At 40.6% G+C, this 27908-nt stretch overlaps 1 protein-coding gene across 2 annotated transcripts in view; it reads left to right on the forward strand.

Annotated features, from left to right (window-relative positions):
- Positions 1-27908, forward strand: part of ETFA (electron transfer flavoprotein subunit alpha) — a 105899-nt gene that overhangs the window by 70266 nt on the left and 7725 nt on the right. For both annotated transcript variants that reach the window (XM_033189319.1, XM_033189320.1), the window contains 2 exons: positions 20869-20934; positions 25735-25815. In XM_033189319.1, the coding sequence (XP_033045210.1) occupies positions 20869-20934; positions 25735-25815 (147 nt within the window). The remainder of the gene's footprint in view (positions 1-20868; positions 20935-25734; positions 25816-27908) is intronic.

The following is a 27908-nucleotide window of genomic DNA, read 5'->3' on the forward strand; positions in this document are numbered from 1 at the left end:
GGGCAACAAGAATGAAACTCCGTCTCAAAAAAAAAAAAAAGATTACTGTGGTAAATTTTATGTTATATATATTTTAGTACAATTTTTAAAAAGTTTTGCTGGCCTGATGGGCATGAAATCTCACTGTGCTTTTTATCTGCTTTTCTGTGATTACTAGTGAGATATCTTTTCATATGCGAAATATCCATCTATGGTTTTTTCCCCTTTGAATATTTAATGTTAATGCCATTTGCTCATTTTTCTATTAAATTATCTTTTTTCTTTTTTTCTTTCTGTTTTTTTGAGACAGAGTCTCGCTTAGTCACCCAGGCTGGAGTGCAGTGGCTGGATCTCAGCTCACTGCAAGCTCCACCTCCCGGATTTACGCTATTCTCCTGCCTCAGCCTCCTGAGTAGCTGGGACTACAGGCGCCTGCCACCTCGCCTGGCTAGTTTTTTTGTTTTTTTAGTAGAGACGGGGTTTCACCGGGTTAGCCAGGATGGTCTCGATCTCCTGACTTCGTGATCCGCCCGTCTCGGCCTTCCAAAGCGCTGGGATTATAGGCTTGAGCCACTGCGCCCGGCTTAAATTATCTTTTATTGATTCTTGGAAGTTCTTTTTTTTTTTTTTTTTGAGACAGGGTCTTACTTTGTTGCCTAGGCTGGAGTGCAGTGGCGCGATCTCAGCTCTCAGCTCACTGCAGCCTCCGCTTCCTGGGTTCAAGCAATTCTCCCACCTCAGCCTCCCGAGTAGCTGGGACTACAGGCGCCCTCCACCATACCTGGCTAATTTTTGTATATTTTTTTGTGGAAATGGGGTTTCACCATGTTGGCCAGGCTGATTCTTGGAAGTTCTTTATGTATTCTGGATACAAATCTTTTATTGGTTATGTGTGTTGCATACATTTTCTTTCATTTATGTTTTTCCCATTTTAAAAAATAATACCTTTTGGTAGAGCATTAATTTTAATGTGGTTCAACTTATTTTTTTTTCCTTTTTGGTATGTACTTTTTGTGTCTTGTTTAAGAAATCATTCCTAAGATAGGGTTGTAGAGATATTCACCTGTATTTTCTTCTAAAAGTTTTTAAAATTTTGTCCTTCTTCACATTTTGGTTTATAATTATAATCTACTTGATTTGATTTTTATGTTTAATGTGAAGTGAGTATTCCATTTCCCCCCATATAGTTAATCAGGTACCTCAGCACCATTTAATACACATTCCTTCTCTCCTCCACTGATGTGCAGCATCATCTCTTATATATCAAGTTTATATGTATGCAGGGGTCTGTTTCTGGGCCATCTATTCTGTCCCATTGGCCAGTTGTTTATTACTGTACCCATACTACATTTAAGCTTTATAATAAAGTTATCTGGTTGGCAGTATCTCCCTTCTCAGTTCTCCAAAATGTTTTTAGCTATTGGTTCCCTGCGTTTCTTTACAGTTTTAGAATTCATTTGTCAAGCTTCACAGTTGAAATATTGATCAGAAATGTAGGTATAACTCATTATCCAGATTTAGACTATTACTAAAATTGTATAGCTACTAAAACTTCAGAGAACTCAGACCTATGTTTTATTATCTTAACAGGGAGAATTAATAACTGGTTCACAGTCTAATCGAAACCTCAAATAATTTTCCCTCAGTTACAAAATCTTAAACACTTTTATAAGAATCCCAGTTCATGTAAAAATCTGCATTATGCATGTAAAATACCAGTTACTCAACACTTACTACACTTCTTATTTGGTATGTTTTTGGACAGAATAGTGTGGAAACTGTACAGTATCAGATATTTCTTCTATACTGCCCCAAACGTACCATAATGTAATTAAGCAATGAGAAAATATGTTAAAGATACATGATGAACTGCAAATAACTCTTAGCTAATAACCAAGACCATGTAAAAAAAATAATGTACTGATTAAAGTGTTGCCTGAGTTAGATTTGCTGGTGAGAAGTGGGAGAAGGGGCTGTTACCATGGTTGCCGTTCAGTCGTGAATCAAAATGTGTGGGAAGGATCTAGCAAAGGGCTCACTATTGGATCTGAAGAAGTGATGGACAGTTTTCTCCACTCCTGAGGTCCAGAAATAGATGGCTGTGAACCATTGTCTGCAGTCTTAGATAAAACAATTAGATGAAAAATATCTTTAAAAATGTATGTCTCCTTGTGTTCCTTTTGCTCATGGTTATAGAATGTGAGCATAAAATACGCTCTTGTCAGGAAAATAGCTGAGATACAGCTGTTGAGTAGACTGGACAGTCTCTCTTAGATTCATAAGCACCTTAAATGTGCACTCATGCAAATCTCTTGATAGTTGTTTTTTTAAATTTGAATAGTGACTCCTGGGTTTAAAAAGTACATATTGTAACATATATTCAGATAGTGAAAATTCCTCAAGTGAGGAACATTGGATGTATAGATTAATTTGGGAAGAGTCTAAATCTTTGCAGCATTTGGTCTTCTGTAACCATGATTTTATTTCTCCACTTGTTTAGACAGTTTTATAATTTTTGTTATAAAAGTATGTAGATATATAGGAATGCAATTGTTACTTATATATTATTCTTACTAATTTATCTGTAGATTCTCTTGGATGTTGTACATAGCCTTTTCTTCTGGGAATAATGAATAATGAAATTTTGCTTCATCTTTTTATTCAATTTTCTTTTCTTTTTTTTTTTTTTTGAGACTGAGTCTTGGCTCTATAGCCCAGGCTGGAGTGCAGTGGCGTGATCTCGGCTCACTGCAAGCTCCGCCTCCTGGGTTCACACCATTCTCCTCCCTCAGCCTCCCAGGTAGCTGGGACTACAGGCGCCTGCCACCTCGCCCGGCTAATTTTTTGTGTGTTTTTAGTAGAGACGGGGTTTCACTGTGTTAGCCAGGATGGTCTCGATCTCCTGACCTCGTGATCCACCCGCCTCAGCCTCCCAAAGTGCTGGGATTACAGGCGTGAGCCACTGCGCCTGGCCAATTTTCTTTTCTTACTAGGTTAGCTGTCGCACTGTTGAACAGAAGTGGTGAGGATAAACATCCTTGTCCTTCATTTCGAGGAAATTCTTCCATTGTTTCACCATAGGTATTATGTTGGCTGTCTGTTTTTAGTGGATACCCTTTATCAGATTTAAAAAGTTCCCTATAATAGACAGTGTCAGACATTGGTTAAGAATCCAGACTTTCTAGCCAGGTTGTCAGGATTCAGCTCTTGGTGTTGCCACTTGCTGGCTGTGTGACTTTGGACAAATCACTTAACCGCTCTGTAGCACAGTTTTCTCTGCTATATAATGGTGATAATAATTCATACTTCATACTGCAGTATTAAAGATTGAATGATTTTAAAGATTAATATGTATAACAGGATTAAATGAGTTAATATTTGTATAACACTTAAAAACTGCCTGGTATATAGTAAGTGCTGTATATTAGCCATTTTTACAGTACTGTCATAAATCCTTGTTTTCTAAGAGATTTTGTTTTATTTTGTTTTGAAATTATGAACAGGCATTGAATTCTTATTTCTTTACCTGAGGTTTGACACACTTACTGGATTTTGTTAGCACATTAATATTTGTTGAACTTCATAGAGTCTCAGATTTACGCTACAACTAGCATTTAATTTCTATGGCCTTTTAAGGATTGGCATATTTGGTGGTAGTTTCCATTTAATACTTATTTCTAGATTGCCTTCTATTAGCTTTTTTGATGGTGCTCACCTTACCTTCCTAACCATCTGAACATACAAGCATATTGCAATTATTAAAGAATCTGTTATCTAATGCCAGGGAAATGTGTTCTTACGCTTAGTGCAACTTCTTAGTGGGAGTAGATTATTTTGTGTATATTTTGGTATTTTACTAACAGACCAACTGTCCATTCATAATGATGAGACTAAGTGAATAGAAGTCAGTTTAAAGTTAACAGATGAATAAGCAGTTTTTGAAAAATGTATCAAGATAATAAATTTTGTTTCTGGATTCTCTTTTGAAAATTCACTATTGTTGAAAAGTCTGTGTAGGAACAAACTTTATAGACTTACTTGTATACAGCTGGGACTGAATTTATGGGCTGCCCTTCTAACTTGCTAAAAAGCTGAAGATTGACAGCTGCTTTCATACTGCATTATCTAGCTTGGCTTTTAACTCCAAGAGAATTGTGTTCACAAATTGATGCTCTGTTCCTTTGGGGTTGGTATAGAAGCATTAAATTGTACTGAAATATTCATATGTGAGTGCATTTAGCTGAAAGCAATTGATGTTTTGTTCCCAAGAGGACAGAGAGAAATGCTGTATGGACCTGTAGTCCAGAAAACACCCTAAGCATGCTTCTTAAAGGTAATTACATGGCCTGGATGATTAAAGCCCACACAGTCAAGTTTAAAATGACAAAGAAGTTGTAGAATTTATAAACTGTGGTTTGTATATATAAACTATTTGGTTGTACAATAGTTAAAAACTGAATTGCCAAAAAACTAGGAGTTTTAATTATATCTTTGGTTTGTCTTCTCAGCTAATTTTTACTAGACTGATTTCTCTAAACATTTATTCCAGAGGTCCAATATCAGTGAAGTTCTTTATCCATTATCATTTTATTATATAAAGTTAAGAATTGTAAGTTTCAGAGAGTATTGAATTCTTTTTTACATATATATGGTAACTGTTTAAAAGCATGCCACTAATAATGATAAATTGACATGTCTTGTAGATAGTGAATCTAATTTAACAGCTGACATGAAAATCAATGAGAGTAGAGAGCAGATCTTTGTTGTAGCTGTGTTGGTGTGGTAACTTGAAAGAAATAAAACTATTCTAAATTTCTATTCTTACTCTGTGTAGTTTTTAATATTTTTTTCTATAAAAACCAATATATTTTCTCATATAGTTTCAGGTATGATGGGCACATGAATGTCAAAGAACATGAGACACTGTATTAGAAAATGTTGATTCAGTGGATAATTGGTCATTTAGCATATGTAATTCAGTACTGTGTTCACTTCAGGGCCAAAGATACAAGCACTAAGGTATAGAGAAGAAGAGTTTAATAACATCATTTAACTATATATTAATATTAACCAAATTTAGTCTGAAAGGAAATTTGGAAAATAGTATTTGGGGCAGGAGGGTATACTCCACTTCCTTAAAGTGAGATTATTTTAGAGGATCTTAGATTGCATAGTAAATTTATTTTTAGCCGGCATTACTATTTTCCATATTACAAGTTCTACTACAATTCTTATAATTTTAGAAGGTGCTTCAATGAGTTTTTCATAAGTCTTTGGTCTGAACTTCACAACTCAGATATCTTTCTCTTAAATAAACATTTTGAGGGCTGGGTGCGGTGGCTTATGCCTGTAATCCCAGCACTTTGGGAGGCTGAGGCGGGCAGATCACCTGAGGTTGGGAGTTCGAGACCAGCGTGACCAACATGGAGAAACCCCATTTCTACTAAAAATACAAAATTAGCTGGGAGTGGTGGCACATGCCTGTAATCCCAGCTACTCGGGAGGCTGAGGCACGAGAATTGCTTGAACCTGGGAGGCAGAGGTTGCAGTGAGCTGAGATTGTGCCATTGCACTCCTGCCTGGGCAACAAGAGTGAAACTCTGTCTCAAAAAAACTAATAATAATAATAATTTTGAGAACGATTTTGGATTTCAAGAAAAAAACTTTTTTTTTTTGTTTTTTGTTTTTTTGAGATGGAGTCTTGCTCTGTCACTCAGGCTGGAGTGCAGTGGCACGATCTGGGCTCACTGCAACGTCTGCCTCCCGAGTTCAAGCGATTCCCCTGCCTTAGCCTACCTAGTAGCTGGGATTACAGGTGTGCACCACCACACCTGGCTAATTTTTGTATTTTTAGTAGAGACGGGGTTTCACCATGTTGGCCAAGCTGGTCTCAAACTCCTGACCTCGTTGTGATCCACCCGCCTCAGCCTCCCAAAGTGCTAGGATTACTGGCGTGAGCTACCGTACCCAGCCTGGATTTAAAGAAAAATTTTGAAGACAGTACAGTGAATTTCTATAAATTTTGTACCTGGTTTTCTTTATCATTTTAAAATGTATGTTAATAATTTTTAATAATTACCACAAGATTCTAGAAGGAAGTTTTTTTGAACATGGGAAATTCTGTGACGGTTTCTGTCAGGGTTTCTAGTGGTTTTTTATTGTGGTAAAATACAAAATTTTCCGTTTTAACGATTTTTATTTATTTATTTATTTTGAGATGGAGTCTCACTCTACTGCCCAGGCCGGAGTGCAGTGGTGCCATCTCGGCTCACTGCAACCTCCGCCTCCTAGGTTCAAGCAATTCTCCTGCCTCAGCCTCCCAAGTAGCTGAGACTACAGGCATGTGCCACCATGCCTAGCTAATTTTTGAATTTTCAGTAGAAACAGTGTTTCACTATGTTGCCAGGCTGGTCTCAAACTCCTGGCCTGAAGTGATCCACCCACCTCGTCTTCCCAAAGTGCTGGGATTACAAGTGTGATCCACCACACCCAATTGTTTTAACGATTTTTAAGTGTATAATTTATTGACTTTAATTACATTCACAATGTGCAACCATCACTACTCTATTTCTGAAAGTTTTAATCACCCCAAATAGAAATCCTATACCCATTAAACAATAACTCCTTATTACGTTCTACCTTGGCCCCTTGTAATTGCTTATCTGTCTCTATGAATTTGCTTATTCTAGATATTTCATAAAGTTGAATCAAACAATTTGTCCTTTTGTGATGACTTTTTTCATTTAGCACATTTTCACATTTCATCATGTTGTATCATGTATCAGAACTTAATTCCTTTTTATGGTCCAGTCATCTGTAAACATTTTGCTTATCCATTCATCTGTCAATGGACACTTAGATTGTTTTATTTCACCTTTTAGCTATAGTGAATAATGCTGCTGTGAACATTCACATACAAGTATCTGAGTCCCTGTTGTCAGTTGTTTTGAATATATACTTAGGATTGGAATTGTTGAGACATATGGTAGTTCTATGTATAACTTCTTGAGGAATCTTCAAATTGGTTTCCTCTGGTTGCTTTGTAGCTCTCATAAACTTCTTGACATAGAAGTTACGATTAAATGTCAAGAAAGGCTATGTGTAAGCAATGGCCAGCTCTTAGTGATTTGGGAAAAGAGGCAGTTTGGTGAGTGGAAAGACTACTACTTGGAAGTCAGGAGACCTAGGTTCAAGTGAAGTTCTGTTTCCCAGGGCCTTGATTTTTATCATTGATGGAATAAAGAGCATAATTTCAAAGGTTCCTTACAACTCCAAAATTCTACTTAGAAATGTATAATTTAGCATGTTTTGACCTGAATCAATTAAAGAACTTTGCTGTCTGGGCACAGTGGCTCACGTCTGTAATCCCAGTACTTTGGGAGGCCGAGGTGGGTGGATCACGAGGTCAGGAGATCGAGACCATCCTGGCCAACACGGTGAAACCCTGTCTCTACTAAAAATACAAAAAATTAGTTGGGCATGGCGGCAGGCACCTGTAGTCCCAGCTACCCGGGAGGCTGAGGCAGGAGAATGGCATGAACGTGGGGGGCGGAGCTTGCTGTGAGCAGATATCACACCACTGCGCTCCAGTCTGGGCGACAGAGCAAGACTCTGTCTCAAAAAGAAAAAGAACTTTGCTGATAAAAAAATTTTGATAGTTGACTGGGCAAAGTGGCTCACACCTGTAATCCCAGCACTTTGGGAGGCCGATGTGGGGGGGATCCCGAGGTCAAGAGGTCGAGACCATCCTGAGCAACATGGTGAAACCTTGTCTCTACTAAAAATACAAAAATTAGCTGGGCGTGGTGGCACACTGCTGTAGTCCCAGCTACTCGGCAGGCTGAGGCAGGAGAATTGCTTGAACCCAGGAGACGGAGGTTGCAGTGAGCCCAGATCGCGCCATTGCACTCCAGCCTGGGCGACAGAGCGAGACTTCATCTCAAAAAAAAAAAATTTGATAGTCAAACTTTTTTTTTTTGAGGCAGAGTCTCTGTCGCCCAGGCTGGAGTGCAGTGGCACGATCTTGGCTCACTGCAAGCTCTGCCTCCCGAGTTCATGCCATTCTCCTGCCTCAGCCTCCTGAGTAGCTGGGACTACAGGGGCCCGCCACCACGCCCAGCTAATTTCTTGTATTTTTTAGTAGAGATGGGGTTTCACCGTGTTGGCCAGGATGGTCTCAATCTCCTAACCTCGTGATCCGCGCGCCTCAGCCTCCCAAAGTGCTGGGATTGCAGGTGTGAGCCATTGTGCCCGGCCAAATAAACTTTTTTTGAGACAGGGTCTCACTCTGTTACCCAAGCTGGAGTGGAGTGATGCCATCACATCTCTACAACTGTAGCTTCAACCTCCTGGTGTGTCCAGAATTGGTGGGTTCTTGGTCTCACTGACTTCAAGAATGAAGCCGCAGACCCTTGCGGTGAGTGTTACAGTTCTTAAAGATGGTGTGTCCGGAGTTTGTTCCTTCAGACATTCAGATGTGTCTGGAGCTTCTTCCTTCTGGTGGGTTCGTGGTCTCGCTGTCAGGAGGGAAGCTACAGATCTTCCTAGTACTGGTGTTACAGCTCTTAAAGGCAGCGCATGTGGAGTTGTTCGTTCTTCCCGGTGGGTTCGTGGTCTCGCTGGCTTCAGGAGTGAAGCTGCAGACCTTCGTGGTGAGTGTTACAGCTCGTAACAGCAGCGTGGACCCAAAGAGTGAGCAGCAGCAAGATTTATTGCAAAGAGCGAAAGAATAAAGCTTCCACAGTGTGGAAGGGGACCCGAGTGGGTTGCGGCTGGCTGGCTGGCTAGGGCAGCCTGCTTTTATTCCCTTATCTGGCCCCACCCACATCCTGCTGATTGGTCCATTTTACAGAGAGCTGATTGGTCCGGTTTGACAGAGTGCTGATTGGTACCTTTACAGTCCTTGAGCTAGACAGAGTCACAGAGTGCTAGTTAGCTACAGAGTTATCTAAATATAGAGTACCAATTGGTGCATTTATAAACCTTGAGCTAGACACAGAGTGCAGATAGGTACATTTACAATCTTTGAGCTAGACACAGAGTCACAGTGCTAGTCCTCCAAGTCTCCACTAGGTTAGCTAGATAGGGAGTACCAAGTGGTGCATTTACAAACCTTGAGCTAGACACAGAGTGCTGATTGGTGTATTTACAAACCCTGAGCTACACACAGAGTGCTGATTGGTGCATTTACAATCCTTGAGCTAGACACAGAGTGCTAGTCCTCCAAGTCTCCACTAGGTTAGCTAGATACAGAGTACCCTGAGGTAGACACAGAGTGCTGATTGGTGCACATATGATCCTTTGGCTAGATATAAAGGTTCTCCAAGTCCCCATCCAGTTCAGGAGCCCAGCTGGCTTCACTCAGTGGATCCTGCACCAGGGCTGCAGGCAGAGCTGCCCACCAGTCCCCAGCTGCGCCTGCACGCCTCAGTCCTTGGGCTGTAGATGGGACCTGGCACCACAGGGCAGGGGGCGGCGCCCATAGGGGAGGCTCAGGCCACCCGCGGGAGCCCACTGCAGCAGGAGGAGCTCAGACATGGCGGGCTGCAGGTCCTGAGCCCTGCCTTGCCAGGAGGCAGCCAAACCCTGCGAAACTTTGAGAGCAGTGCGGGCAGGCCCGCACTGCTGGGGGACGGGGCACAACCGCCACAGCTGCTGGCCCGGGTGCTAAGCCCCTCACTGCCCTGGGCCGGCGGTGCTGGCTGGCCACTCCGTGTGTGGGGCCCGCTGAGTGGGCGCCCCACAGGAACTCACACTGGCCCTCCAGCGCAGCGCGCAGCCCCGGTTCCCGTCCAGGCCTCTCCCTCCACACCTCCCGGCCAGCAGAGGGAGGGGGCTCCGGCCTCAGCAGCCCAGAGAGGGGCTCCCATGGTGCTGCGGCAGGCTGAAGGGCCCCTCAAGCACCGCCAGAGTGGACGCTGAGGCCGAGGAGGTGCTGAGAGTGAGGGCTGCTAGCACTTTGTCACCTATCACTGGGCTCAAGAGATCCTCCTGCTTCAGCTTCCCAAGTAGCTGGGATCACAGGTGTGTCCCACCATGCCCAGCTAATTTGTTTTTTTGTAGAGATGGTGTCTTGCTGTGTTGTCTAGGCTGGTCTCAAACTCCTGGCCTCAAGCGACCCTCCCACCTCGACCTCCCAAAGTGCTAGGATTATAGGCATGATCCACGGCACCCAGCCTTCAAATAAAGTTTGTATTTGACCTGCTAAAATGCAAAGCTTTGTAATAGACTTGATTACATGTTCAAGTATTTTGATGTCATATACACAAATATTTCAATGTAAATTAACTGAATAGTTTTAGGTAAGCATATAATACTATACTTTTAATAATTTCAGGTACACTTAAAGTATATTTTCCCACAATGGAAAAGCTCTGAACTGGTATAGAAGCAAATTAGATAAATGCAAAGCATTTAATTATAAAATAGTTAAATATCAAAATTATATTTAATTTATTATTAATATTTTTAGAGATGGGGTCTTATTCTGTTGCTCAGGCTGGAGTATGGCAGCATGAACATAGTTCACTGCAGCCTCAAATTTCTGATCTCAAGAAATCCTCCTGCTTCAGCTTCCCAGGTAGTTGGGATTATAGGCGTGAGCCTCTGAGCACAGCTGAAGTTATATTTTAATGTGAAACTATTCTCTTTTTTTTTTTTTTTTTTGAGACGGAGTCTCGCTTTGTCGCCCAGGCTGGAGTGCAGTGGCCGGATCTCAGCTCACTGCAAGCTCCGCCTCCCGGGTTCACACCATTCTCCTGCCTCAGCCTCGAGGGTAGCTGGGACTACAGGCGTCCGCCACCTCGCCTGGCTAGTTTTTTGTATTTTAGTAGAGACGGGGTTTCACCGTGTTAGCCAGGATGGTCTCGATCTCCTGACCTCGTGATCCGCCCGTCTCGGCCTCCCAAAGTGCTGGGATTACAGGCTTGAGCCACCGCGCCCGGCCGAAACTATTCTCTTAAGGAAAAAAGAAAACTTGTTTCAGATCCTGTACATCTTGCATAATTGAAATCTGCAATTAAAAAACATTACTAAGAGACCAAAGGTTGAAATTTCACTTTTTTTCTGATTTACATTTACATTTTTGAATTGCATTTAACAATATAGTTAATGTCCTTATTTTTAAAAAATTATTTTAACCTTGTAATTGAGCAACTGGCTTATTAAATTTATATTTTGAACAAAAAATAGGTACATAATGAAGTGTATGCTAGTGATATACATCCCACCTGCTTTGGACATATTAGACTAGACATGAAGAAGACATTTACTTAGTTCCCTATACCTCCTGGGAGAAAAGATAGACTGGTTAAAATAATATGGAGGACCTTATATCTAAGAATTAATTTGAATTTAAGATTTCAAAGAATCTTTGGCTACATATTCTCTTACTAAAAAGAACCAAGTCCATCTACTGAGCCATGGAATCTCCATTCATGTGAAAAATCTTCAGAGGCTAGATGAGGGCCCCTGCTTTTCTTCCAAATGCATTTTCTGGCTTTGCCTCTAGACATTTCCCTTTAGCAGTTATTTTGAACCAGATATTGACTTCATTGAAAGCCAAGTCAAAATCTTTAGCTGAAAAGTATTAGTTTTCAGTACAGGTTACATGAATTAAAGAAACAACAACAACAACAAAAATAATTTCAGTGCCTTGCCTGTTTTGTGAGTCAGTCTCCTTGAAGGGCTTCCAGCTGGTGCATGTGTGTGGTGGGTGTGCATTAGAGGCTTTCTAATTGACGTGCAAGTGGTTGATAGAGCAATAAATCTAAACAGTGTAGCTTGTCATTATTCATGATAAGGAGACCCAGAGCTAACTTACAAACTGATACTTTTAGTAACATGGAGTAAAAGCTAATGTTAGCTAAAATTGACAATACTTTATATATATATTTATATATACAAACTTCAGTTGGCTCTTCACCAGGTCTCATCTTGTTTTAGGGATTTTTCTTTAAGATAAATATACTTCATGGAGTTTTAACAGATTAGTGACTTCAGCTAAAGCATATTACCAATACAGTAGTAATACTGAGTCATATGTGGTAGAGAAAAAGTGCTGAATTTAGAATCAACCTAGGTTAAGAAGCCTGCCTTTTGAGAGTAGAATGGTGGCTTCCAGGGGCTGGGAGGTGGGGGAAATGGGGAGATGTTGGTCAAAGGATACAAAATTTCAGTTATGCTGGATGAATAAATTCTGGGGATCTATTGTACAGAATGGTGACTATAGTTAATAAGAGTGGATTATATACTTAAGATTTGCTAAGAGAGTAAATCTTAAGTGTTCTCACCACAAAAAGTAACTGATATGATAGATATGTTAATTAGCCTGATTGTGGTAATTATTTCATAATGGCTACCAAAGTAATATCACATTGTATACTTTAAATATACATAATTTTTATGTGTCAAATATACCTCAGTAAAGCTAGGGAGGGAGAACCTGCCTTTTACTAGGTGTGTATACTTTTGGACAACTCAGGAAGCCTGCCTGAGCCTCTGCTTTCTCTTCTATAAAATAGGAGTCATTTCTACCCTATAGAGTTGTTACAGTTAAGTGAGGTCATGTGTATAAAGTACAGCATAGTTACTGGTGTAACATAGACAGTACATGTAGCTGTGATGACTAGTGTGCTGTCTTGAATTCTAATAAAACAGGAGCTAATCTTAGTACAGGGGCATTGTCTGATGGATGGGATATAATTTGAGCTTTAAACCAAGAGTATGGGTAAAATCTTCCCTTCATGTGAAACTCAGTTTAGCCAGAATCCTACCTGATAATTTCATAATACAGGCAGAGAGCTGTTTGAGAAAAGAGCCACAGATAGTTGTGCTTTGAATTTTGGGGCCTCTTCCAAAAAGCGAAGAGACTTAAACAGGATTTGGCAAACAAAGGAAATAGTTTGGCCTTTTAAGTGAGCAGCAGGATGAAATATAGCAATATTAATGCACAGGAGGCTCCAATAATTAGAAAATATAGTTTGGTTAATCTACTTCCCAAAGACACATTCATTATTTGCTATGATAAATTCATTTAACTCCTAACCTGGCATTTGTTATATATATGTATATGTGTATTACGTTTTAGCTATAACAGTTGCTGTTTAAGGTTATGGCTGTGTAGTGTATTGAGAAAAGAAGGTTAAGAAAGCATTTGCCATACTGTAAAACTCTTGTCCTGGTTGAGGAAGTCTTAGGGGTATTGTTTTTTTGAGCACACATAACATTGGATCTCTGAACTCTAGATAGAACCACTTACATGATGTGTTTAAATTTTTATTTATTTAAAGAAATGTAATTTTTCATGTTCCTTCCCTACCTGTATCTAGAAAGGAACACTTTTGGCAGAAAAGAAGTTTAAAACCTGATTTTTTAAGAGAGGGAACAATATTGACATGGTATTTGTGCTCTGAATGCTCCAGATTTAACCACCCTACTCATATTCATATTTCATATAAACAAAAAGTAAACGTGTAAATCTCTCCATTCTACTTTGTTTAAAGTAAAGCAGATCTGAAGTTGCTGCAGGCAGAATACTGTTCCAATTCCAGAAAAATGTGAATTCATGAGTTTATATCATAAACTCACATAATTTCAACTTCATGTGTATTACATTTCTAGTATGATCAACTTGATATGTCTTAGTACCTGCATCTGGGATATGTATCCTTGCACAAAGATTGTGTTAGAAATCTGTAAAGAAATCACCCCAACTTCCTAGGCAAGCACTGGCTAGGAAGCTGGGCAGAAATTCTAACTTATGGTCAGTACTAAATTCTATGAAGAAACTAACAGCTATCAAAGAAAATTTTCCCCAGTGCACTCCCCTGAAAGAATTGTATCAAGTTAGTAACAACTTTCTTGACTATAGGTATATAGATAGTAATAGTTACCATTTTAAAGTGAAATTTATGACAGTTGGCTGTCTCCTTTTCTGTTTAGAACGATAACATTAAAAATGCCTTCTAGTTTAGAGATTTGTTGATCATTTTAGAAATAATAGCATTATACAAATATTTTGAGTACTTTATGTGCATCTCATTTTCATCATCACAACAATCCCATTAGCTGCAGGTATTTGTCTCTATTTTACACATAACAGCAATTGAGCCTTTGAGAGATTGAATAACTTGCTCAAGAATGCAGATTGGTAAGTGGGAGAGTCAGGATCTGAACTCAGCTCTTACTTATTTAACTGTAACAATCGAATAACGTAGTGGTTTATTTTACCTTCTCATTTTCAACTTTCTTGAGTTGAGATCTGAGCTTACTAATTTTCCATCATCCTTGTTTTCTAATATGCATTTGAGGTTATAAATCTTTCTAAGTAATGGCCAGGCATAGTGGCTCATGCCTGTAATCCCAGCACTTTGGGAGGCCGAGGTGGGTGGATCACCTGAGGCCACGAGTTTGAGACCAGCCTGGCCAACATGGCAAAACCCCATCTCTACTAAAAATACAAAAATTAGCCAGGCGAGGTGGCACATTCCTGTAATCCCAGCTACTCGGGAGGCTAAGGCACAAAAATTGAATCCAGGAGGGTGGAGGTTGCAGTGAGCCGAGATCGTGCCACTGCACTCCAGCCTGGGCAGCAGAGTGAGACTCCGTCTCAAAATCAATCAGTCACTCTTTCTAAATACCACTCTAGCTGCATCCCACATGTTCTGATATACCCTCCCTTTTTTGGTGTTTTGTTCCGTGTATTTTTAAATTTCCATTTTAATTTTTTTGACTCACATAATTTAGATACTTTTTACATCTTTTTTAGAATTGTGAGTTTTTGAGGAAATATTTTTCAGGTCTATCTAGAGTTTTAAGAGATAAATATAAGTTACTGGAGAACAAAATTTGATAGAGAGTTGCTTTTTCAGAGTATAAACTCATCATATTAAACCAGTAGTTTTAATCTGCTTTTGGTTTTCCTATAATGGGCCACACCACCTGAAATTTGATAGATTTTTGTCATCTATTTGTGACTTTCTATATTGGCTACTCTCTTGTTTAATCTTGCTGCCTCTAATGCTAGTCTTCAGCTCTGCCACACTGCTGACTTTTCTTTTTGGTTCACGTTCTCATTGAGCATAAAAGAACCTGTAAATGGGCCGGGCGCGGTGGCTCAAGCCTGTAATCCCAGCACTTTGGGAGGCCGAGACGGGCGGATCACGAGGTCAGGAGATCGAGACCATCCTGGCTAACACAGTGAAACCCCGTCTCTACTAAAAATACAAAAACTAGCCGGGCGAGGTGGCGGGCGCCTGTAGTCCCAGCTACTTGGGAGGCTGAGGCTGGAGAATGGTGTAAACCCGGGAGGCGGAGCTTGCAGTGAGCTGAGATCTGGCCACTGCACTCCAGTCCGGGCGACAGAGCGAGACTCCGCCTCAAAAAAAAAAAAAAAAACCTGTAAATGGTCTTGTTCTGAGCCAATAGAAGCAACACAAACACATAAGACAATGCCATTCTATCTTTAGATGTGTTGCCAGACCATGGTCCACAGTTCCCTAGTGGAGTTTACAAGAAGGCTCTTTAGTTTGTTATATGATTATTTTGGATTTGTGCTGCACACATGATAACCACTAAGCCACATGTGATTATTGGGTACTTAAGATATAGTTAGTCTGACCTGAGATTACATTATTAAAATTAATTTTACCTGTTTCTTTTTACTTTAATGTGGTCACTAGAAAATTTAACATTAAATATATGGCTTACAAGATATATAAGTATAGATATATTGAATAACTCTGTTTGGGGCTTAACAGTGATGAGCGAAAATGCAGTGTAACAGAGGACAGTTTTCCCCTTAGCTTCTACACGAAATTCTGGAAAAGCAGAGCTCAGATAATACATCTTAGAATTCCAGGTTTGGGCACGTGTTTTGGGTAAAGCAGGAATGATGTTCGTATATACTTACTTTATGAAGAAAGCAGCCAAAAACCCAATCATCCACCAGAGAACACTAGCCATGTTGAATCCACAGGTTGGTCAAATTTCTATAAAAGTCTGAAGATTTCATTCCAATCATCCCTCTAATTCTCAGACATGCAGTTTTATCATTAAGCCAGGACCATTAAAACCTGCTTTAAAAGCTTCTTTTGTCTGAAGGACTAAGGGAGCAGGAACAGATGGGGATGGATGGTAAAAGTGGGCCCCTGTTTGGCAGAAGGTTAGGGTTAGAGTTAGGGTTAGGGTTATACTGTCCCCTAATCTGCTTTCTGCTCCTAATGGCGTTTCCATTTCTCAGTGGCAGGTGGGAAAGTGAGCGGTTGATGAGAGACTGTAGCTCTATCACACCTCTTTTCCATTTTCCTTTATTGGATTACAGATTTTTGTGACCTTGCCATAGCCTGTAATTGTTAAGACTGTGAGCTTCTTGAGGACAGGACACAGAGAATTAGTCATCTTTATATTACCTGTAAGATACAGTAAGAAGATTAACAACAGTAAAATCAGTTACCCAGTGCTGCTCAACTCTTTCCTGTTATGGTACACTTAGACAGTTATAGTATTTGTACCACGGGATTCTGGCCACCCAGTACTTCTAGTCCACACAACTCTTTTGTAAGTACTCCTGTCTCAAGTTACTTTACTGCCATCTGTTGGAAAGTTACTGTAATAAAAATGCAGGGCTATAGTGACTGTTATGAGTGGTGCCCTCCTTCTGAGTTATTCAGTGTGCAGCCTGCTCAGCTGTACATGGTAGTCCTGAGACTATCCCCAGGAGCCCACCTGGCCACCTAGTGGGCTGAGAAAACAAATATTTGAACAAACCTCAACCCGTGAGTGACACATCAGTGTGTCTTGGGAAATCTGATACTATGCTAAGGACTGGAGCCTCAACAGTAACCCTATAAAGCAGGAGTTCTTATAATTCCAGTGTTTTGGATAAGCAATCTGAGGCACAGAGAGGTTAAATGAATGGCCCATGGTCATGTAGCTATCAGATGGCAGAACTGGGATCTGAATGGAGGCAATGAGGCTACAAGAAGCTAGGTTCTTAACCACAGTGATACGGTAAACCTGTTAAACCGCATCAGATGCAGCAGTTTCTCAGTCCTGCTGCCCTTTCTATCTTAGCCCACTGTAACTAGTTTAGACCTCAGCCCCTGAGTTCTTTGAGTGAGTCTATAGGTTTTGGCAAAGGAAGAGGTATTTGTGGGTTTTTTCTGCCAGTCATTGTTTGTGTTAAGGTTAAGTGCTATCCTTTCTCTATATTTCAGAATAACCTCTGGTCCTCTTCCCATCCTGTGGCTTTACTTCTCCGCACAGTCCCTGTTCTTGGCATCACAGAGTGATCAACCCAGACTGCTATCAGCCACCTGGGTTGATCCATTCTCTTCTAAATTCTCACTCTTCTAGATTCTAAAGCCACGAGGCCTATCTCTAGGACTATCCCTCCTTCTTTCTGTTTCTGTTCATTCCTTTAATTCCCTCCATCCCCCGCCACACCTTGTATAACCCTTAATTGCTGTACTCTCTGGCAGCATCTCTCACTTTCTCTCCAAATTATCTTACTATCTTATTTAGAAGGAAAGTGCCTCAGGGAAGGGATTGTCTTGTTATGTTGTGAAGCAGTATCTGATGTGCCCCATAAATTAGCATCTGTAGAGAGTTTCGTATATACTAATTATTATTATTATTGAAATACAAAAATGCTTTCTGAACCATGAGGAATTAGAGTAAGATATTAGTCTAATTGCCTGTAGATGTTTTTTAAAAAGAAGGAAAAAAGCCTCTCTTCCTGCCTGAGAGAGCTATCAGCCTCAGAGCAGCAGCCAAAATCCCTGGACTTGTTCTGGGTTATAGTCTCAGTGCTGTTATATTTATTCAGAGGACCATGTTTGCAAGACAGTAAAATAAAGCCCTGTTGGTCATGTGGATCCATTTGGACCATTTATTGTGATCAGAAAGGTAGAAATGGCCCTGGAGCACCTGCCTTCAGCGTGTTTTGGCCCAGAATCTCTTATTTCCTTAGTGACATTTACAGGTAAAGTCAATGGAGTTCATTTTTGGGGACACAGTGGGTTTTAAGTAATTTTCATTTGTATTATATTTATGTTTACTGCCAGAGTGAATCAACATTTTCATTAGCATTTTATAATGCACATGGAGCTTTTAAGACTTGAATTTACTGTAGATGTGTATGACAGAAAGACTCATTTACAGGACGATTGGTCTTTTCCAGTGCTTACTTTGAGAATATACCTAGAAGAATGGTATCTAGCTAAATAGCTTGCTTTAAAAATCTTTAGGCCGGGCGCGGTGGCTCAAGCCTGTAATCCCAGCACTTTGGGAGGCCGAGGCGGGCGGATCACGAGGTCAGGAGATCGAGACCATCCTGGCTAACACGGTGAAACCCCGTCTCTACTAAAAAATACAAAAAAACTAGCCGGGCGAGGTGGTAGGCGGGCGCCTGTAGTCCCAGCTACTCGGGAGGCTGAGGCAGGAGAATGGCGTGAACCCGGGAGGCAGAGGTTGCAGTGAGCTGAGATCCGGCCACTGCACCCCAGCCTGGGCGACAGAGTGAGACTCCCTCTCAAAAAAAAAAAAAAACTTTATATTAGAATTTGTTTGCTGGGTTTTTCTGAATATGAACATTAGTATATTTTGATTAACAATTTAACAAATGTCCCTTCATGAATGAAATGCTAGTCAGAATAAACTGAGGTGACCTTAAAATTATCTACTGAAGGCTGGGCACGGTGGCTCATGCTGGTAATCCCAGCACTTTGGGAGGCTGAGGTGGGCGGATCAAAAGGTCAGGAGTTCGAGACCAGCCTGGCCAACATAGTGAAAACCCGTCTCTACTAAAAATACAAAAATCAGCCGGGTGGGGTGGCATACACCTGTAGTCCCACCTGCTTGGGAGGCTGAGGTGGGAAAATCGCTTGAATCTCTTAAACCTAGGAGGTGGAGGTTGCAGTGAGCCAAGACTACACCATTGCACTCCAGCCTAGGTGACAGAGTGAGACTCCGTCTCAAAAAAAAAAACAACTATTGAATTACTTGTAAATCTTAAATAGAAAGTAGTAGAAGAAGTTTACTACTTATGTTAGTGTCCATGTGTGAGAGACAGTATGATGTCAGGGCCTTATTGCATTGTGTAGGATCACAGTTGACACACTGGATGCATTCAAGGTAGAATCACAGAGCATGCAATTGCTTTTTAATCCTCATCCATACTTTCTGCAGCATTCCTCCCCACCCTAAGACACAGTCTTATTACCCCAAATTGTTCTTGTCTTCAGGCTTTTGGTAACTATAGAACAAGTTGATTAAAAAAACAAGCTCATCGCATTTTTAGATAATTAACTCACTTTGGGGACTAGATTGGTTCCTTTTCCAGGTTACATGGTGCTGCTCTAGGAGCAGTTGGACACTTTATGCTTGTAAAGATCAGGCCTAGGGAGTACTGCAGGGGGCTGGACAGTTCTAAGATTCAGGCTGCCAAAGAGCTGAGGGATTACCTATTATAGTGGTTCTCCAGCTCTGGCTATACATCAGAGTATCCTGGGGAGCTTTCTTTACAAGCACCAGTGCTGGAGCTGTACCTCTTCTGTTTACAACTGGAAAAAGTGAGGCCCTGAATTGACTTGTATGTGGTCATATACACTTAGGTGCTATGAAAAATCATAACATTTGGAGGCAATAACATTATTTCCAGATCCTAGTTGAAATGCTTTCTTATTTTGGATTGAGCAATTATGAAATGAGATCATAAGCAGTGCAGAAAACAAGGTGGGACCACCTTGACACTGTCATTGGCTTTTGCAGTATCTGCTCTATAAGAAAACTAAGTATAACAGAACCACCTTCAGTGCCTTCCACATATTATTCATATCGAGGAGAGACTTTACTGTCAGTTGTGACAAAACCTTAGTGTTAGTCTGGTTACATGTTAGTTATACCTCCTACCCAGGCCAGGACTTGTTTGTTCATTTTTTGTGTGGGAAAAGGTTTTCAATTGAAGCTTTAATTATACCTGGTAAACAAAATGAAGCAGGTAAGCTCTTCTAATTAAGCACTTATTAAAGTGCTTAAAAGTTTTCATAATGGAAGTGTGTTTTTATTTTCAAACATAGGTACTGTAAAAATTTTAGATAAGGAGACAGAACAGTGTCAGTCATTCCCTTTGTAATTATTGAGGGCAGAGGGGCAGGAAGAGGTACAAATATCATCAACATTTACCGAAAAACTATGGTATGGAGGCCTTTTTGTTAGGCTCTGGAAACACAAAGGTTCAGCTCATGCCTTTGAGAAGTTTGTTATTTTTTATTCAGAGGGAACGTGTGTGTGTGTGTGTGTGTTTTTAAAATCTCTTGATAGTGATTTGTATTTCTGGTTTTTGTAAATACAAAGTTTAGTAAACATATCCTTATTACCATTTTAACAAATACCCTTTTGTGATGAGGCAAACAAGCCAAACAACTAAGTCCAAATTTATTTTAATATATTTGAGTATATGTGTTTATATGTTAATATACAATGTGTGTATGTTGTTAATTGTTAATGGGTATGTACAGCATGTATGGGTTGTGCAGTGATTTTCAAGTGAGTGCCACAGATGAAAAATGCTACCTCACAGGTAATTGTTGTGAGATTGAGACGCTTGATGTAAAATGCTTAACACTGTGTCTGGCACATAGTAAATGTTCAGTAATCCTCATTATCCACATATTTATTATACCACCACTGCTATAGAAATTCACAGGAAAAAGAGAACTGTAGGTTAAGGAGATCAGAGAAAAAGGAAAGCATAATTTAAGCAATACATTTTGCCTCTGTTTTATTTAACATATCTTTTGCCTAAGACTTAAGCTGCTAAGAGCAAACACTTTGGAAAGTATTATATAATATAAATATGTATTAATAACATGACCTCTTTTATTTCAGGAACTTTATATTGCTGTTGGAATATCTGGAGCCATCCAACATTTAGCTGGGATGAAAGACAGCAAGGTAATTGTACATCAGTGATGCTAAAAGAAAACGTTTCCACATTTTGGGATTTGGCTTACCTTGTATATTTCCATGTAGTTACGGTGCATGTAGTCTAGCCATTCACACTAATATAGATCTGGGAACCGAAAGAAATAAAAGCTACCGTTCACTGCCTTAAAAATTATTGGTCACAGAGGCAGTGCTGTGTCATGGAAAGAGGCCTGAACCTGAGTTATTAGCTCCACTGCTAACTTAATGCATGATGAGTGCTGTCTGCAAACTCAGTTTCTTTGTCTACTAAATGTGGGTATTGAATGACGATCACTAAGGTGCCCTTCAGCTATGACAATCTGTGGATAGAAAATGTGAGGCTTAAACAATTTGATGAGGTTCTGAACGTCTAACTTATTTTTGAGGTTTTGATCCCTGATTCTCTCTCTGTCTGCTTCACTTTAGTCCTCTGACCGTCACAATCTCATATATCAGCAGAGCCCCTCTTCTTGGGTTGTTATCAAAGTATAACCAACACATTTTGGGTTGGAGCATCAGGCCATCTTAATATCTCAGTATCTCAGTAATTATCAAAAGTGCAATAAGTATGGGGCCGGGCGTGGTAGCTCATGCCTGTAATCCTAGCACTTTGGGAGACCGAGATGGGCAGATCATGAGGTCAGGAGATCGAGACCATCTTGGCTAACATGGTGAAACCTCGTCTCTACTAAAAATGCAAAAAAAAAAAAAAAAAAAAAATTAGCCAGGTGGGCTACTCGGGAGGCTGAGGCAGGAGAATGGCATGAACCCGGGAGGCAGAGCTTGCAGTGAGCCGAGATTGCGCCACTGCACTCCAGCCTGGGCAACAGAGCAAGACGCCGTCTCAAAAAAAAAAAAAAAGTCAAGTGTTTCCTTCCTCTACTTATTGCCCCTTTTTTTTTTGACACGGAGTCTTGCTGTGTTGCCTAGGCTGAAGTCACCCAGGCTGGAGTGCAATGGCCTGATCTTGGCTCACTGCTAGCTCTGCCTCCTGGGTTCATGCCATTCTCCTGCCTCAGCCTCCCAAGTAGCTGGGACTACAGGCGCCCACCACCACACCTGGCTAAATTTTTTGTATTTTTGGTAGAGACAGGGTTTCACCGTGTTAGCCAGGATGGTCTCAATCCCCTGACCTCGTGATCCACCCACTTCAGCCTCCCAAAGTGCTGGGATTACAGGCGTTAGCCACTGTGCCCGGCCAGGAAACACTTGATTTTAACTTGCTACTTGGACTACTCTGGAAGTCCTGTGTAATGACTCTGAACATATATTTCAGAATATGACACATTAATTCATGCATAATAATGTATGGTTTGAATTATGAACTTGTCTTTCATGAAGTCAGAGATGCCTCTGACATTCCTGCATTTATCCATTCAGATGGAAGCTTGATATAAAAGATAATAAAACTTTTAACAGGCTTAACTTCTTCTAACTTGAAATACATGCACTACCTCTTTGTAGCTTCTAAATGAACTGGCCCAAAACCAGTCAGATTTTACAGTTGGATGGTAGGTTTCTTTACTGAGCTATGAAAACAGCAGTGCCAATGGGGAGAATGTGATTGCTGCATTAAGAAAAAATAAATAAAAAGAAAGAAACTCCAGCACCAGTAGCCTTAAAGTATATTTTTAGCCAGACCAGTTCAGACATAGCTAGAATTCTGCTTCTCTAAAAATAAAAGATTCTGCCTGTCAAGAAGATACCAGTGAAAATTCTCACGCCACGCCAACAGGGCTGGATTGTGGGAAAGACACTAGGTAGTGTACGTCAGAGCAAATAGGGAACAGTTGAAGTAAGGAGACTGGTGTTGGGGGTCAGCCAAGACTTTGTATCTCCAACTAGTCAACAAATGTTTATTAAGATCGTTCCTTATACTGGAAGCTGGGAGTGCTTAAATGAAAAAGGCATAGCCCTTGTTGTCACTGTCTCGTCCTGTTGTCTGTGTCGTCCTCTGTTGTCATAACCCCATTATCTGCATAGGAGATAGTCTTTAGTTGTATTGGTTTTAAGTTCTAAAATGGGATCTTAGAATGGTTTAAATCTGACAGTTGCATTCCCTACAAGCTGCAATTTTAATTAGAATTCTGGTTTAGTTGAAGGAATTCAAGATTTGATTGTTAAATCAAATGAATCTAATGAAAGCAATTTCTGAACTAATATATAGTAATATGGTTGAGGCCACGTGTGGTGGCTCACGCCTGTAATCCCAGCACTTTGGGAGGCCGAGGTGGGCAGATCACCTGAGGTCAGGAGATTGAGACCATCCTGGCTAACACGGTGAAACCCCGTTTCTACTAAAAATACAAAAAATTAGCTGGGCGTGGTGGCGGGCACCTGTAGTCCCAGCTACTCGGGAGGCTGAAGCAGGAGAATGGTGTGAACCCCGGAGGCAGAGCTTGCAGTGAGCCGAGATTGCGCCACTGCACTCCAGCCTGGGCGACAGAGCAGGACTCCATTTAAAAAAAAAAAAAAGTAATAATAATAATATGGTTGAATACAATCTATGCATTTCAAAGCTCTGTAAGAAGGAAGAACTTGAGCTTGCGAGGAGCTATTGAGAGAGCTTTGGATACGAGCAAGACTTTATCATAGTTCTTTACAATTGATTATTTAGAAATATTATTTTAATAATCCGAAGAACAATAACCAGCCCACATCTTTTTTGTTAAATACTGTAGTGGTTCCTTGCCCACAGTTATATGCTCTCTCTCTAAAAGTAACTTTTAAGGCAGGCATGGTGGCTCACTGTCATTCCAGCACTTTGGGAGGCCAAGGCAGGAGGATCATTTGACCCCAGGAGTTGGAGACTGGCCTAGGCAACATAGTGAGAACCCCATCTCTCCAAAAAATAAAAGAATTATCTGAGCATGGTGGTACACCCCTGTGGTCCCAGCTACTCAGGAGGTTGAGGTGGGAGGATCACTTGACCCCAGGAGATCAAGGCTTCTGTGAGCTGATTGTACAACTGCACTCCAGCCTGAGCAACACAATGAGACTCTGTCTCAAAGTAATAATGATAATAACAATTGTTATATAGTACAATGAAAAAAGCTTATGGATGATTAAACTCCCAGATGTCTAAGTGGCCTCTAGGAGAATAATTTACCATCAATAACTAAACAAATCTCTGCTTATTGCCGTGAAGCAGGTTACACATTCCCAAAAGACAAACACGTCAATGCAAATCAACATCTGCTATTTAAAATGTTTGTTCTTGTGCCTTTGAATTTGAGGCTCATGTTTGAAACTTGTTTATTGACTCTGATCATGCATCTTAATGTGTGTAGCATGTTTCTCTGGATTAGCAGTTACCTGGACTATATAACCATGTTCCAATCTTAGACATTCTGGCATATTCTGCACATCTCTCTGAGGAACCCCTCTAAGGGAAATACATAGATGTTGGATATCATGTAGCCTGTATTATGAGTCAGGCTACATCAAAATACTTAATGTGTTTTTTAATACCAGCTGTTTTCACAACATACAATGCCAGGTAGGTAGAAACTTAATTTTACTTCTAGAGATTTGAATTATTTTTAGTCCACAGTCTTATCCTCCCGCCTCCACCTCCCAAAGTGCTGGAATTATAGGTATGAGTTACCACGCCTGGCCTGCATTTAAGAATATTTTTATAGCAAATAAGAGAAATGTTTGATAGCTTTTATAAGAGATATAAGTAATTTGCTTGTTTTATTAATCTATTTGCTATGTACATAAGGACTTAAAGCTGTTTAACGTCCCTTAATAACAGGCTGACAAGATAGTTTAGCTTTCATATTGTTAGAATATCCCAGAATAATTTTATTTATTTTTATTTTTGTTGAGACAGAGTCTTGCTGCTGGAGTGCAGTGGCACGATCTCTGCTCACTGCAACCTCTGCCTCCCGGGTTCAAACGAGTCTCCTGCCTCAGTCTCCCAAGCAGTTGAGATTACAGGCACACGCCACCATGCCTGGCTAATGTTTGTATTTTTAGTAGAGACGGGTTTTACCATGTTGGCCAGGCTAGTCTCGAACTCCTGACCTCAGGTGATTCGCCCATCTTGGCCTCCCAAAGTGCTGGGATTACAGGCGTGAGCCACTGTGCCTGTCCTCCAGAATAATAATTTTTAAATAATAAATGAAGGACAAAATAGTTTGCACTACAAAGGCTGTGGATTTGGGTATAGATTTATTACTTTTTCACCTAAAATCAGTTTTTTTTTGGTAAGTCAAAAGAAGAACTTTAAAAAAAAAAGATTTTAAACTCTTTAGTACTGAGATGGGCTAGTTGTGGGTAAGAGAGAATTTTATTACGTTCCAACCTGGAAATTTCTTTTTTTTTTTTTTTTGAGACGGAGTCTTGCTCTGTCGCCCAGGCTGGAGTGCAGTGGCGGGATCTCAGCTCACTGCAAGCTCCGCCTCCCAGGCTTACGCCATTCTCCTGCCTCAGCCTCCCGAGTAGCTGGGACTACAGGCGCCCGCCACCTCGCCGGGCTAGTTTTTTGTATTTTTTAGTAGAGACGGGGTTTCACTGTGTTAGCCAGGATGGTCTCGATCTCCTGACCTCGTGATCCGCCCGTCTCGGCCTCCCGAAGTGCTGGGATCACAGGCTTGAGCCACCGCGCCCGGCCCCAACCCGGAAATTTCTAATAAATTTACAATATTGACACAGATGCATCAAATCTTATTTTTAGACATTTTAAGAATGTTAATATATTGTAAGGGAAGTTAAAATGGAACTGTCAGTCTGTGTGGAATGTTTTCTTGGTAAAAGTCAAAACTCTTTGTTTTTATTTCACAGACAATTGTGGCTATTAATAAAGACCCAGAAGCTCCAATTTTCCAAGTGGCAGATTATGGAATAGTTGCGGATTTATTTAAGGTAAGCTGGTCTTGAGAGAAATTGCTATTATCCAGATTGTCATCTGAGAAACTCTTAGAGTTGGTCAAGGATGAAGCTATTAAAAGAAAACATCATGTGTTTGTGTGTCTATGTTTGTATATATACTGTTAATATATGTACACAATTTTGACCTACTTAAAGGTTAAGTTGCTCTAAGATTAGATATGTGTTGTTTATATAGAGCATTATAACTTTGCTTTTAAGAAAGAGTCCAAATTGTCTTTAAAATATCTACATGGCGGCCGGGCGCCGTGGCTCACACCTGTAATCCCAGCACTTTGGGAGGCCAAGGCAGGCGGATCACAAGGTCAGGAGATCGAGACCATCCTGGCTAACACGGTGAAACCCCATCTCTACTAAAAAATACAAAAATTTAGCCAGGCGTGGTGACGGGCACCTGTAGTCCCAGCTACTCGGGAGGCTGAGGCAGGAGAATGGCATAAACCCAGTGAGCATAGATTGTGCCACTGTACTCCAGCCTGGGTGACAGAGTGAGACTCTGTCTCAAAAAAAAAAAAAAAAAAAAAAAAATACTCACATGGTTTTTGGCATCTCATGTGCTAAGTTAATGCACAATGTAAAGTGATTCAAGTAATTTATAACCTAGAATCATATTTGGCAAGTACCCTAAAGAAATTAACATCAAACCCCCTTATTCAGGAATTTGCCAAGAATGCTAGAGCTTTTCAGGGGAGAGTAGGCACTCATATCCAGCTTATCTAACTCAATAAGAATGCTCTGCTTGCTGTGTTTTTGGGTTAATGGCCTTCCTTAGCTGATGAGTGTAGGGAGAGCACTTATTTCCCACTCCTCACATTCCACTTTTGAGTGTTCCTTCTCTCTTGCCGTCACCTCCATATTTGACCTTCCCATGAGAAAAATTACTTTCATGATATTAATTAGTGAATTACAGATGATGAGCACTTGATACTCATTTGGCCACATTTAAAGGTCATGGCCTGGTCTCGTCTTTTCCCTGGGTCTGCCTACACGTTTCTAGGTTATCTTATGCAGAAATCACTCATGCAGGAATTGACACTCTGAAAATATAATCCAACCCTAGGAGAAGTGGGTTTGCTGGGTGAGGAACCCCTCACGTAGAACCACAGCGAGGGGCTATGGGCCTCATGGAGAGGCTATAGCCTGAGAACAGAGCTACAGGTGGTCCCCTCAGCAAGAGGATTGGCCTATTTCCGTGACTTCACTAGCACTGCACATGATCTAGAGGAACTAGTGAGAGTGCTTGGAGAACACATTTGTATTTTGAAGTATATGTTCATGCTCAGTGAAGGATGGAAATAGGACCCTTGAGCCAATTACTCCGTGATGGCTCAGACTGCATGCAAAGACTAGGATAGGGCTCTTGCTCTGGCTCAGTGTTGGGCATACTTCCCCTCAGAAGGCCCCTGCCGTAGAGCTTAGATCTTGTCTTGGGAAAAACATTACCCCTCTTCAGTAACCCTGAAGCTCTGTATCTGGTATTTGGGGTTCAGGTAGGTCATCTGCTCGTGTTGCCTGGCCCAAGTGTGTAAGAACAAACAGTAAGGTCAGTCATTTTCCCACTAAGATGTTCCAGTGGGAAGGGGAGCTGATATGAAAAAGAGAATTTTTTTTTTCTCTGTATAATGATAACTTTGTTCAAGTAGTAAGAATTCCGTTCCTTACTATTGGTATGAGTAGAGGGGTAAATATTCTTTTTATTTAAAAGCAAAATTAAATACTTTCTGAACCTCATCCATGTTTGCAAGTAGATGTCTAGTGTAGTTGCCTTTTTTCCTCAAGAGAATATTTTAATAAACTTATAAGTAATTTTGTTTAAGTTACATTCTTCTGTCTGCCTGTGTACTATGTGTTAAAACTCACATGGCAGCTTTCATGATAAGATAAACTGTTAAGCAGCTGGAAATTTTCAGTGTTCTTCCAATGGACACCTGCCTTAGGGCAGGAGCTTCTTTGTAGTCATTGTTGATGGAATGGGGTCACACACATTGTGGTCCTGCATTAAGGGCAGCTCCCAGGTTTGGCATGAGAATATGTGTGTGTGTGTGTGTGGACACAGAGGTATCTCAGTG

Source organism: Trachypithecus francoisi, unplaced genomic scaffold (genome assembly GCF_009764315.1).
Source record: "Trachypithecus francoisi isolate TF-2019V2 unplaced genomic scaffold, Tfra_2.0 Lachesis_group3, whole genome shotgun sequence".
In the NCBI taxonomy this organism is placed as follows: domain Eukaryota; kingdom Metazoa; phylum Chordata; class Mammalia; order Primates; family Cercopithecidae; genus Trachypithecus; species Trachypithecus francoisi.